Raw genomic sequence first — 13372 nt, 5'->3', positions numbered from 1 at the left:
ACCGAAAAATGTACCCTTGAATTAGGCAACCTATACTTGCAGATATGTCGGGCCGGTTGCCTGCTCGTAGGCGCAAACGTGCCACCTCTTCGCACAAATGAAGGGAAGTGTCACGGATATGAAAGGAAATTAAAGGGAAATTTGCAAGAAATTAGATATTCAAAGTATTGAAATTCTCAAAATTTATTGTTAAACAATACACCATATTTTCAATTATAGTCCTACAACTTTCCGCTGTAAATTGGCAACGTAAGATGGCCCACGGGCCTCCCCCCTTGGCTTCATACCGCACCGCGTCCCTTGCTAGCCAATGTCCGGTCCCTGTATTCCTATGTCCGTGGAAAATACAAACTTCAAACGACCCGATAAGAGTTTCGTGTCTATGAAATTATTCTGTGGTATAACTAGTCAATGTGATTAAATGTGATAAATATTTTGAATGTAGCGATAAATATCGGAGATTTATTTCCTCTAATAAACTAAAGAATCGTGAATGTATATATATACGTACGTGTGTAAATTTGTGTTATTTATGCCAGTTCTAACCTAAGTTCAATAGTTATTTACCGTTAATAATTTTATTAAGTATTTATTATTTTTTATAATTAAATATAACATGGTTAATTATGATTGAATGAATTCACAAGGTGGTATGCTTTTACTTAAGCACGAATACAAGCGAAAAAATATACAGTGAGTACGACATTTGATAGTGATTAATATGATGCGACGTAATTGTTTACTTTCCATTTTATTACTGGATAGAAAATTAATATACTCTCCACGTAAATCAATCTGAATTATAAAATTTGTCTTCCAATTTATGCATTCATTGAATTACAACTCTGACATGTAAATATTTTTATTTTATGCATTGTATATGTGTATATTATTATTCATAAATGTCAGAAACGAAATATTATATAATTTTTCTACAATGAAAATATTCCCAATTTTTGTTTGCAAATTCCTTAGTACTTATTTCATGTAGCATTTTGTTTTGTTTATACATTGCCATGAATAAAAATAATTATATTAATCCATAAAAATAGTTGTGATATTTGAAATAATTTCACAATAAATACATTTATGAAAGAGTTACCAAATTTCTAGATTTAAAGATGCCAGGAGAACCATCTATAAGTACTGGATCTAAGGCATCTGGAAAAATCAAACGTATTTCTATTCCAAGAGTACAAAGCAGTACGGATACAGAACTGCAGTCGCAAAGTGGATCTACACCACTGCAACCAAATGCTCTTCACTATGCTGCTTTTCGTATAGACCCTGATGACAGTGCCCTACCTCCAGCTTTACGATGTCGATTGTTAGACTTGTTTCAGCAGATTGAGAAGGAGTTTGAAGTTCTTTATACGGAGAATTTGGGATGTATGGGTTTTTATAATATTAGTAATACAATTATATTCTCGATTTTTAATAATAATATTATTGAAGTATGCTATTTACTTTAAAAAATCTGTTTAGAGTTGATTGAAATTTATAATGTCTTTTTATGCAGTGCAAGAGAAAATAGATACTCTTAATGAGAAACTCGAAAGAGAATGCTATGGTTCTGGAGAACGGAGTTTACCACATGGAGATGTTGCAGACTTCACAGATACAAAAAGTTTTTCGAAGCAAAAATGTAAGGAATCTAATTATTAAAAAATACTCATTATTTTGATGAATTTACTACCTATTAATTGGAATTTTTATTATATTATGTTGTTATATAATAATATTTCTTTGTTTCACAGCTATGGCAGGAAACTCAGCACAAAAGACGAAAACAACTTCTAATAAATTGAAAGCACAAACAAGTAAAATAGTTTCTAGTTTTAAAACACCAACAATGACTTGTAGCATGCAAAGAGAATACTCCGGGCATCGAGACGGTGTTTGGGAAGTTTCTGTTGGAAGATTAGGTCAAATTATTGCTACAGCTTCTGCTGATCATGCTGCTAGGGTTTGGGCTGTGGATAGCGGACGTTGCCTTCTGCAATATATTGGTTTGTTTTTTGCAGTTATTTAATTCCGTTTTCACGTTATTTAATTTGTTAATAGTTTTAATTTAATTTTTAGGTCATTCTGGTTCTGTTAATTCAGTACGTTTTCATCCAACCAAAGAATTGGCTTTAACATCCAGTGGAGATAATTCTGCTCATGTATGGCAAGCGGCTGTTGACTGGGACTTTCCTAAAAGACAAAATTCAGCAGAGGAACTTTCAGCGTTGTCCTCCGATAGAAACGTTAGTGGTGTGATTCCTGTGAACGAGGAACAGGAAGAACCGCCCACTCTGAGGTAATTATTTATGTAACTGCGTTACAAGTTTGATCATTGTTAATGGATCTACTTAGTATAAAACTAAAAATTGGGCAATATTTAAAATTTTGTTTAAAAAAATGTTCTTGGTCACACCAATTTCGAACATCAAAAAACAGTGAGAAACCCATCTGTTCTTTTATAAATACAATATTCTATAATCATTTGAATTTAAAACATTACAGAACTCCCGTGCGAGAATTATTAGGGCACACGGGTGTAGTGATGGCCGCAGATTGGTTACCTGACGCAGAACAGGTTGTAACTGCTTCTTGGGATAGAACGGCAAACCTTTATGATGTAGAAACTGGAGAAATTATTCACACATTATGCGGGCACGATCAAGAACTCTCTCATGTTTCTACTCATCATACACAAAGACTTTGCGTCACTTCGAGCAAGGACAGTACTTTTCGTCTATGGGATTTTCGAGAACCCATACATTCAGTTTCTGTTTTTCAAGCACATACTGAGTAAGTTCATGTCCATATTTTGTGTAAATCAAGTATCTAATGTAATAACATGTTTGTAATTTTTATTTTTTCAATGATAGGACAGTAACATCCGCGGTTTTTACGCGCGAAGATAAAATCGTTTCAGGCTCTGATGATCGAAGCGTAAAAATATGGGAATTGCGAAACATACGAAGCCCTTTAGCCACGATTCGAGGTGATAGCGCTGCTAACCGACTTGCAGTTTCTAGCACTGGCATCGTCGCAATTCCACACGATAATAGACAAATTAGATTGTTTGACCTTAGCGGTCAACGATTAGCTAGATTACCTAGAACAAGCCGGCAGGTGAGTCTACTTTTCATTTTTGACGTTCAATGTACAGGTTGTAACTAAAACTAATACAAAAATAACTTATATAATAATGTAATAAAGTCATTACAACTATTAAAGAAGATGTAAGTATTTTCTTCGCATTTAAGGAATCCTACAGAATTGACTAGAGTGATAACTAAATATTATTACACGTAGATTATACTTGTCTTTTAATTTCAGGGTCACCGACGTATGGTCTCGTCAGTCGCCTGGGCAGAAGATAGCGGTGTCTGTAATTTGTTCTCCTCTGGCTTTGACAGATTAGTCCTTGGATGGAGTATTGTACATCTTAAGGAATATTGAATGTACACATATACAAATAGAAATATTTAATATAATCAAACATTTTATTTACATAGTATTTTAAACTGAGCGACATTATAAAGAATGAGATTTAGTTACTAGGCTATTTCTAAAGTTTCGAATATTACGGTGGGAAAATTAGACGCATAATTGTAAACTAGAATGGCTATCCCCAAAATGATCGAGGATTCCAGTTTCCCACTGTCCGATACCACTGAAATTATATAAAATATACATAAGTGAATTGAAGTTGTAAACTCTGTGCAGTAAATATAATAAATTATGAATACATGTTGAACTTTCTATATATTTATTAATTCGTCACTTCAAGCGGGCCTGCCTTTCGTCCTTGTATTTAAAGAATTGCCAAAAAATGATTTGTTAAATTGTACAATGCCTTACCTGAATAAGTAGTCATTAAGCAAAGAAGTGTGTATCCCAAAATGAGAAAATAATGAGGTGCCAGAAAAATATGTCCCCATGTTATTTCCAATAATCCTAACAATTTGCAGGATCCACCTATTACCAAAGCCTTCCACAGGTGCGTTGTACTATTCTTATTAGATTTCTTTGAAAAAAAATACCATTTGATTTTAGTAAGAAGAATCACGACTATGATGAAAGCACCGAGAGAGAAGGCAGTCTGAAATAGGACTAAATAGAAATTACATCGCCCATCGAAAGTAGGTTGGAATGTCTTGGAAATTTCGGTGTTGCCCTTCGTGGTATCGCATAAAGAAATATTTCGAAAAGATTCAACAAGCCAGATAATTATAACAAGTTTCCAGCAAGACTTCAAATCGCAATTGTAAAGCAAATGTCTGTAGGCTTTTCTTTCAAGCAATATTAAATCAACTAGTATTGTTACGGGGTCGTACTCGATGTACTTGTCAGCCAACTCGTCGCATGCATCCTGAAATAATTCATCTAACGTTTATATATTATAAAAAAAAAATAAAATATAATGAATAAATTAATAAAATATTTGTTATATAATGATAACAAAAAATAGATATATTTAGTCAATAGATTATTTAATAACAATAAATTGTATTGTTACCAAGCATTTGAAATATTATATAATGTTACCGGTAATTTGCAAAAGAAAATCTTTGACATGTTGAGGCCGAATATTACAGATATTAATATGAACGAGTCGACCAAGTAATCAGTTTAATTTATGTGTATCTATCTATATTATGCAAAGCATGCAAATAAATTAATGTAATAAATAGCATACACATTTTAAAAGCTTTAAAACATTTATATAGTATCTTCCATAAAGTTCTTCCATTTCAGATCCACAATTCACGCAACGATACATCACCGAACTGTTTATTTCTCCTCGTCAATTTATATCAATAATACGTCGTGATTATTTAATCGTTTTCAGAACATGGAAATCGTCTGAAATTAAATGCATTTAATTTTGAATATTATGACTACTTTATTTTTAATATTCTATTCCCTCGAATTATAACAAAATTAAACCTAACTTGGTCTCGATATTTATTATTAAATAAAAATGCTTTATTACTTATAAAATGTTGAATTTTAAAATGCGCCTGCTTCTTAAACGACACAGTAATTCTTAATTCACGAAATTATTATTAAATTGAATTAATCAGCAAACAAACAAATATGTAAACGTATCGACAAGATTATTCAAAACGCAAATTGAACGAATACATAAATAAATAATGTTACCGAAATAAAAGACCAAACGGGTATGCATTACCAATTCTATGAAATTTTTCCAACTTCCATACTAAGTATAAACAATTACGTGAATATTACTACTGGAACTAGAAAAGGTATGTCGACGTAAAACTCGTAGTTACTTTGTATATTTTTTTCAAGCACAGTTTCCCGTTTTTCTTGTTGTTTAATGATAATAATACTTGGAAGATACGGATGACTGGGTGTTACGAGTCAATGGAAATTGACCTAATTATCTCAGGGCCAGAAAATGAAAAAAATGCACAAAGAGAAAGTACATTTGTTCGGTGAAACTGGGATCAGCGATCCAGTCGACTGAAAGAACTCGTCGAGAAGGGAAGCAATGAAGATACATTCTATTACGCTACCAAGTGGGCATTTGATGCCAGCACTTGGCTTTGGTACATGGCAGGTAAAATTATTTATTTTACTATTAACCCTTTGCACTCGAGCCTTTTTTTTCTGGTATCTACCAGCAACTCGAGATGTTTCTTAGCGATCTATTGCCATGAATTACAAGCTGTCTACATTTAAGAAGAAGGTCAGCTTTACGACGATCATTTTATCGACACTTCGATTTCCAAAGAAATTAAACCTACAAAGTATTAGGTATTGTAGATTTGCTGCGTGAAACCTAATGGTGATTGACAGTCAACTCTGGAGTGCAAAGGGTTTACTGGTTTTTTTGTGATTAGTTATAAAATATACGCGTGGAAATACGAAACGAACGGATATCTCATTTAGACGATCGATCGTGATCTCTACTACGTGGCATACAGATGAGGATGAAAGTCTTGAATTATACAATAAAATTAATAATAGAATAGAATAGTGATAATGTCAGGTTTATGACCAATCACTCGAATTACAAGCAACGTAAACGAACACTATCTTATTATTGACAAGGGAACATATTCAATGGGCACACGCTGATTTTGATCAAATTTATGTGGGGGACAGTTTAGAAAAAAATTATTTGACACATATTTTTTTTGATCGGCAAATGTCCATATTGAAAGGGATGAAAACAGTCGGTAAAGTGGGGAATGAAAACAGTTTTTTTTAAATAACTTGAAAACAGCTAGGACAAACATTTTTTTTTTTAACGAAGCGTTTTTGAGTGAGTAATTCACTCATGACCAGAAGAAATTGTTTATTTATTTATTTAAACAACTTATTTTGGAAAATTTGTTTTTTGTTGTTAATTTATCTTACTAAATGTTGCTTCTTATTCATGAAAATTTATATACGTAAACTACAGGTCAAAATAAGGGATACATGTTTTTGGAAATTTTGGTTTTCGCCATGTAACAATAATTATATTAAATGCGGAATTTCTTCTTCCGCGCCAAAAATGTGATTTCTTTATCATTTTTTTTTTCTTAAAGTAGTAAAGCCAATGTTTGTGGTTCTAGTGTACAAGCATGACGCTAATATTATAAAATCAAACTTCTCTCGTTTTCATGGATTCAAGTAAGTTTTGTAACAAACGTTTTTCTCATTTTGTTTAACAACTAAACTTTAATTGAACCATTTGTATAGAAATATTACATTAGATACACTGAAATTTTCTTACGGTCACCATGTTTTTTTTAAACATTCCTTGCAAAACTTTATTTCTACCCTCAAAAATTGGCCTAATACCATTATTGCAATGAACGGCTTGTATGTAGTGTTTCATTTAATTTCTAACCTCATATTTTGAAACATGTTGTAATTAGAATATTTTACAGTTGCGTAGAAGAACTTCATAACATTTTTCGAACATTTCGATATATTTCTTCGAACATTTGATACGTTTCACTGGTTGGTAATCTATTATTTCTTCTTGACATCTTGTTTACACCTTGCCTATATCATACGTGATATAGATTAGATAGTTGGTGTTGAATTTTTACACTAGAAACGTAAAGAAAAGTCACTAGCATCTATCAGATGGTTCTAGTGATTTTATTAAAATAAAAATGGTTTTCTACAAAATTATTTATCAGGTTTTGACTGTCGTTATCTAATTGTAAAATGTCAATATTAAAATTGTCTTGTACTCGGTGTTAGTAGTTTCTAGTGGTTAGATCAGTACACTCGCTCGTTGAGCGGCTTAGTGAGTAGTGGCTTTTATGGATGCACCCAAAATGTTAAGTCTGTTTTTCAAACCTATTAGGCGTTATACAAAAGGTTTCGTTGCGAACCTCTAAGTCTAAGTTCATGAAAAATATAGACAGGAGAAAGTAATGAAATTTTTATCATCACGACAGAGTTCAACTTTACCGACCAGTATAGGCTATTAATGAGTACCTTCCTAGGATAACTAAAACTTTGTTATCTATTGAGATAACATTTAATATTACCATCATTATATTAAGTATGAAATATTATATAAATATTAATGAAGAGGCGATTATAATAGATAAAATAGAGATTGAATAATACTGATGTTTGTGAAAATAAAGAATATTATTGAATTTAATTATATACCCAATCGTTACCGGTCGGTAAAGTGTTAAATAGCAACTTTTACTGTTATCTAAGTAAATGAAAAATGTTGAATATAAGAAACGAAGAACATAATACGTAATTTGTATTGTTTAAGGCAACTGACGAGGACAGTTTGAAGAAAGCTTTAAACATTGCTTTAGAAGCAGGGTATAGACATATCGACACAGCTCCAGTATATTACAATGAGAAAATAATTGGTGAAGTTCTTAAAACATGGATCGATTCTGGAAAAATTAAACGATCCGATCTCTTTATCGTCACAAAGGTATTAATAATAACTGTACATTCTACATTAAAAATGATAATCATTTAATTATTAGTTTAGCTTAATTATCTTCTTAATATCTAACTTATTTTACCAGTAAAGTATTTAAAGTTTAATTTAAAAAAATTATATTGCATAATCTTCACTGTTTATGTACAAATTGAATTTGAAACATTTGAAAATAATTTAAACCTTAAAATGGATTTTCGTAGCTTCCACCGTCAGGAAATAGACCAGAAGACGTCGAGAAATGGATAAAGAAATCTCTGCAAGATCTTCAATTAGATTATTTGGACTTATACTTAATTCATACTCCGTTCAGTTTTGTGGATGCTAGAGACGACTATATGCCAAAGGATGAGGAGGGAAAAATGAAACTAGATCCAACTACCGATCACGTGAAAGTATGGGCTGAAATGGAGAAACAAGTGGAATGTGGACGTACTAGAGCGATTGGTCTATCGAACTTTAATACGAGACAGATCGAGCGAATTCAGAAAAGTGCTAAAATAAAAATTTCAATGTTACAAGTTGAATTAAACCTCTATTTTCAACAGGACAAATTAGTAAGTCGTCGTGCATTTTTAATACGAAATAGCTAGACATTAGTGTTTAAATCTCTGTCATGATTTAAAGATTAATGTTATATCCCAATTTACAATTAAAATTCCATTCTTGACAGAAAATATTTTTGCAGGCACAGTTTTGTAAAAAGGAAGGAATTCCTATAACAGCTTATTCGCCACTTGGTTCTCGAGGTCTTGTGAAGATGATGAATAAAGTAGAAGAGATTCCAGATATGTTAGAAAACGATGTAGTAGTGGAAATAGCAAAAACGTACAAGAAAACACCCGCACAAGTTATACTCAGATACATTCTGCAAAGCGGGTTTGCAGTGATTCCAAAAAGCACGAATCCCCAGAGAATTAAAGAAAATATTCAGTTGTTCAATTGGAAATTGAATTCAGAGGATTTAGAAAAATTGAAATCTCTTGATCAAGGGGAGTCTGCCAGAATTTGTGATTTTTCTTTCTTTAAAGGATGTAGTGAACATCCTGAATTTCCTTTCAAAGTATATAGAAATTAATTATATACAGATGTAATAAACCATGTGGCACAGTAACATATTCTTAAGCATACAAATTACAAAAGTAACTTACGCCTCAAAATCTCTGATTAAATACAAGAGCTATTCTGAAAACTTGTCTTTTATTGTATCGTTTGCGAACAAAATCTGATACGCGTACAATACAACTTAAATATTATGATACATGAACTTGAATTTTTTTTACAAAGTCATGATTGGTACGACCCATTCATATACACATCAATCCTGATTTATATTTTATACACTTCAATTCAAAACCTAGGTGTGTATGCTTCTTAAAAAAAGCTACCAAACATTGTCACTAGTTACTTTTTTCAAAGTTTTCGCAGTTTTACATTACTTTAATCACATATTTACAAACAAGATTGTAATGCACAAGACTTCTTAAAATTAGCCCAATTGTAGTGATATTTCATGATCATATATGAAAACTAAATAATAAAGGTTGAAAAGTTTATAAATAAAGTGATATTTTGGTTAGAAATATATTAAGTCTGTGGTAAAGTTCTGTCGTTTTTATCCCCTTAAATTTTTGTAAAACAATGATTTCTTAAAAGATGGAATGTTCCTTTGTGGAATTTTATGGAATAAAGTTGCCTATATACAGACAAACTGTGCTTAGTGTTGCACATTTTATAAAAATTAATCATGTTGTGGAAGGCCATCTGTGGTTTCTAACAATTTATAAAGAATGCTGACAGAAATTCGAGTTCGTCTGTATATTGTAAACCACAGACTTCGAAATGAACAAATGGTAAAACCTGAGTTTCACCACAAATTAGTACTTATATCAAACTCTCGATGTAAAATAATTCACTATGCTGCCGACTGCGTGATATTAGGTTATATACACTATACAATATTTTTTTTATACTTCATTTTAAATATCATAGAACTTAAACTACTTACTAGGCGTTATTTCTTCATCAAGATTTATGCAATTGTCGCATCTACATTAAAAGTTAGGTTAGAAGTCTATAAAGTTCGAGCACGTAATCCCGCAGTTGGCGCATGTTCATTCATTTGCGTGATTCTGCGCAGGTATGTCGCGCAGCTACACTTACGATCACGTGGTTATGATATGTGGTTATGATACGTGGTCACGCGCGGGAATAAGAGGCTATTTGAAAAGGTGAAGCGTAATATGAATCACATTTCCCTTAAACGAAATTAAATACTTGAGAATAGAAATCCTGCATTGGTTGACAAAAGTGAGATTGATTTTTACAAACACAAATCTTGATTATAAACATTGTATTGTATATACAAAAATTGTGATTAAAAAAAATTGATGACTTTGGTTGGGAAGTAATTAGTCTACCTTTACATATTCCTCACTTGGCACCATTGAACTGTTTTGATTAGTCCTGAATATTTTCAGACATAAAAATTCTGTAAAATTGCACAGTTCTATATTACAGTCAGAAGTAAAGTATAGATTTATTTCACTATAGCTTCTCGTTGAGACATTGTAAAGGTCGAATAAAGAAAACGACAGAAATTTCCCATAGACTGAGAACTATGTCCTCAGTAACACTCACACTTACCATGCGAGGAGCCAATTTGTTAGTTAATACTACATGCATTTCATTCATTGTGGTATGCATCCAGTTGTGGAGTTAAAATACTAGATGGCAGGTACAATGTTGTAATTAACTTTGGTAAAAATATTATGTTTTGCCAATAGAAGGTATTGATTACTTGAAAGACTATTTTGTTCATTTGATAACTTACGTGAAAGTTAATATATCACAGAGGTGTTAATGGAATCTTGTTTTCATATCATAAATGCATGTATAGTTTATACGTTCCTAATAAGTAATTTTTTTACTAGATTGATCAATAGACTTTAAAAGGTGTTTAAATTAGACGATTTAAAAGTTGTAGTAACGCCATCTAGTGTTGTAACCTTGCACCTTCCTATAGTCTGAAGCATAGTAAACATATGGTAAATCATTAGACGTATCGACCATGGATCACGCCAGCAGTTAGCGTTAGTTACCGACAGAGGCATTACTAATTCTACTATTTCTCGCAAGGGTTCACTCCATACCTCATTCCAACTTCCATCTCTTCTTGTCTCACGCATCCAGTATAAATGTCTGCAAAAGCATGTGTTTTTGTTAGCAGTCCTCATCCCTCTAATTTTATCTAACTCGCTTCACATTACTCCACATCTTATATTAAACGACCTTGTGCTTCAGGCGGTGAGATTAGGAGTAAACATTTTTTACTACTAGATAGAACATAACACAGGTCTGGACACTTTATGTGCATAGAGAAGAACATCCACTTTTTGAATCAAATATAGTATTTTTCAAAAAGTGGATGTTTACAACAGTAGACGCTTAGACCTGTCTATAGTACCGTTCATTGATATAGTATCACAAGAGAGTAACGTGAATCGAGTTATTGGCTCCTCACGTGTCACGAATTAATGTTACCAGGTGTATACACATAGAATTAAATTAGAAAACGATAGGTATACAATGGAAATACAAAATATCTAATCAGATACCTGTGAAGATCGACGCAATGGAAGTATTCGAAGATTGTGCGAATGAAAATTAGTTACAAATATGGAGAATCGATTAGAAAATAGAAAATAGTAAACCATGTATCGTACATTCTAATTATGTTCTCTGTATACTTTACACTTCTCTTTTCTTTCTTATAATATTTAATCTTTTCCTTAACCGCAACAAACGTATGTAATAAATTTAGCCACTTTGATTAAAGTGAAAAATTCCGTATCATCCATATTCAACAACGCACGTGTCATACGTAAACATTAATGATATATTACAAAAAAAATGTTGACATCATCAAACTATTTTATTATTTCAGGTGAAATCGATTGGTTCCGATTGATTCTTCAGTTACTAAGAAAGTTGTTTAATTAACATAACGAGAGCATGCACATTTGGAGTCAGTGATGTCTGCCGTTTGAGAGGAATACGACACGTTACACTAAGAAAGGTTCTTTTATAAAAGAAGCTTCAGTGAATTCGAGGGGTGAATTTGTCAGTCGATTTTGTAACTCTGGTTGCCATACAGCAGGGTTGGAGAAGATGCCCCTGGTAGACGGCAACCCGAATAACGGACCGGCTAGTGGGTTTGCGTTAAATTGACTGAGAATGTAAACTTCAATTGAATGTTTTGTATTATGATAAATCACTCCGTACGAGGTCCATGAATTTGTCTAAACAAATGATGTCTTACTATTGATGAAAATATACAAGGTGTTTCGTTTAATGTGGAATTGCTAAGTATCTCACAGGGCGCGATGAAGTTACCGGGTGAACCCGCTAGTTGATCTGTAACTCTGGTTGCCATCAATTAGGGGTAGAGAAGATGCTCCTGGTAGATGGCAACCAGTACATCAAGTTTGTATCATTAATCGAATTGACGTTAAATGTTTTAAAAGCATTTTGGCGCGAACGGAGCTGTATTCCCCGTAAATGGTACAGATTACTGACACCAGGTGTGCATTAATTTCTGAAGAATACTGATAACGTTTCCCGCATCCATACTTCTCCATACCGGTAACTAAAGAATATTATAGCTTTACATGGGATAAGTTATATGTATTGAGATGTTCAAATCGGTCTTATCGATCAAATTCAGGTTAAATTGATCAATATCTTTCGAGAATTTAAAAACTAACATTATCTTCACGCGTTTATTATTGATATAGTAAGAACACTCATTGTTCCGTTGTATTCCTTCACTACCGTCGTTTATATTCGATAATTTAAAACTGATCAGTTCGTCTGACATTGATTTCATTTTGACTACTTTACACCTTTATCGCACACCAAAGAGCTTATACGCCTTATAGTAGGGCAAACGGTTATTGAATCTCATTTAGCAGCTAGACGCGCGTCACATCACAGCATTATTCGCGTTAAACATAATACTCGTTGACGTTAAGCGCGTCAGAATCGCATCCCTATACGCAACTCTCTTGAGTCGAAATTAACGGTGTGCGAACGGTGACAATTTCTATTGATGGATGATGCTTGCCACTCATCGTCGAGACGTTGAAGTCTTGGAATGCACCCTTCGTAGACAAAGGTGTTGGCGCACACGACGATCCATTGGAGACGTCAACTTTCGACGGTCTCGCGTTGTGGTCTATGCAAGCATAAATCGTCGCTTCTTTTGTGTACGGCTTACCGCCTACGATTACTCCGCTTCCGTAACCCTGAATAGTACTTAAACCACCAACGCCACTTATGCTTGTCAACTTCGTGTCGGTTGCTAACGTTGACAAAGTTGTTGGGCGTGTTAAACATAATTCGGCGTAAGTTATCTCGCCGGATAACTGA

At 32.9% G+C, this 13372-nt stretch overlaps 4 protein-coding genes across 6 annotated transcripts in view; 2 read left to right on the top strand and 2 right to left on the bottom strand.

Annotated features, from left to right (window-relative positions):
* Positions 1-187: 187 nt before the first annotated feature.
* Positions 188-3742, top strand: LOC128890754 (WD repeat-containing protein 37). Its single transcript, XM_054149561.1, has 9 exons — positions 188-507; positions 648-693; positions 1114-1389; positions 1520-1645; positions 1758-2009; positions 2083-2302; positions 2509-2796; positions 2877-3123; positions 3331-3742. Exons 3-9 carry the CDS (start codon positions 1122-1124, stop codon positions 3451-3453), a joined length of 1524 nt encoding a protein of 507 aa, XP_054005536.1. The 5' UTR covers positions 188-507; positions 648-693; positions 1114-1121; the 3' UTR covers positions 3454-3742.
* Positions 3465-7052, bottom strand: LOC128890757 (protein ARV1). The gene is made up of 4 exons (XM_054149570.1): positions 6866-7052; positions 4694-4860; positions 3856-4366; positions 3465-3667 (listed from the first exon to the last, which is right to left on the bottom strand). The coding sequence occupies exons 2-4, from the start codon at positions 4775-4777 to the stop codon at positions 3552-3554; spliced, it is 711 nt and encodes a 236-aa protein (XP_054005545.1). The 5' UTR covers positions 4778-4860; positions 6866-7052; the 3' UTR covers positions 3465-3551.
* On the top strand, positions 5321-9215 carry LOC128890755 (estradiol 17 beta-dehydrogenase 5). The gene is made up of 4 exons (XM_054149562.1): positions 5321-5584; positions 7763-7933; positions 8146-8499; positions 8631-9215. Exons 1-4 carry the CDS (start codon positions 5516-5518, stop codon positions 9018-9020), a joined length of 984 nt encoding a protein of 327 aa, XP_054005537.1. The 5' UTR covers positions 5321-5515; the 3' UTR covers positions 9021-9215.
* The window catches only part of LOC128890752 (synaptogenesis protein syg-2-like), a 259753-nt gene continuing 255504 nt past the window's right edge, over positions 9124-13372 (bottom strand). For all 3 annotated transcript variants that reach the window (XM_054149556.1, XM_054149557.1, XM_054149559.1), the window contains one exon: positions 9124-13368. In XM_054149556.1, the coding sequence (XP_054005531.1) occupies positions 12994-13368 (375 nt within the window). In that variant the 3' untranslated portion in view covers positions 9124-12993. The remainder of the gene's footprint in view (positions 13369-13372) is intronic.

This window comes from Hylaeus anthracinus, unplaced genomic scaffold (genome assembly GCF_026225885.1).
Source record: "Hylaeus anthracinus isolate JK02 unplaced genomic scaffold, UHH_iyHylAnth1.0_haploid 12001, whole genome shotgun sequence".
Lineage (NCBI taxonomy): Eukaryota > Metazoa > Arthropoda > Insecta > Hymenoptera > Colletidae > Hylaeus > Hylaeus anthracinus.
The sequence above is the reverse complement of the archived record's forward strand: the minus strand, read 5'-3'. Positions and strand labels throughout refer to the sequence as shown.

Coding starts and splice junctions, on each gene's coding strand:
- LOC128890755 (XM_054149562.1), top strand. CDS start 5,516: ATGAAGATACATTCTATTACGCTACCAAGTGGGCATTTGATGCCAGCA. Junction 5,585..7,762: donor TTGGCTTTGGTACATGGCAG/GTAAAATTATTT, acceptor GTATTGTTTAAG/GCAACTGACGAGGACAGTTT. Junction 8,500..8,630: donor ATTTTCAACAGGACAAATTA/GTAAGTCGTCGT, acceptor ATATTTTTGCAG/GCACAGTTTTGTAAAAAGGA.
- LOC128890757 (XM_054149570.1), bottom strand. CDS start 4,777: ATGTATCGTTGCGTGAATTGTGGATCTGAAATGGAAGAACTTTATGGA. Junction 4,367..4,693: donor TTTTAAAGCTTTTAAAATGT/GTATGCTATTTA, acceptor GAATTATTTCAG/GATGCATGCGACGAGTTGGC. Junction 3,668..3,855: donor CTTAATGACTACTTATTCAG/GTAAGGCATTGT, acceptor ATATAATTTCAG/TGGTATCGGACAGTGGGAAA.
- LOC128890754 (XM_054149561.1), top strand. CDS start 1,122: ATGCCAGGAGAACCATCTATAAGTACTGGATCTAAGGCATCTGGAAAA. Junction 1,390..1,519: donor TTATACGGAGAATTTGGGAT/GTATGGGTTTTT, acceptor CTTTTTATGCAG/TGCAAGAGAAAATAGATACT. Junction 1,646..1,757: donor AAGTTTTTCGAAGCAAAAAT/GTAAGGAATCTA, acceptor TTTGTTTCACAG/CTATGGCAGGAAACTCAGCA.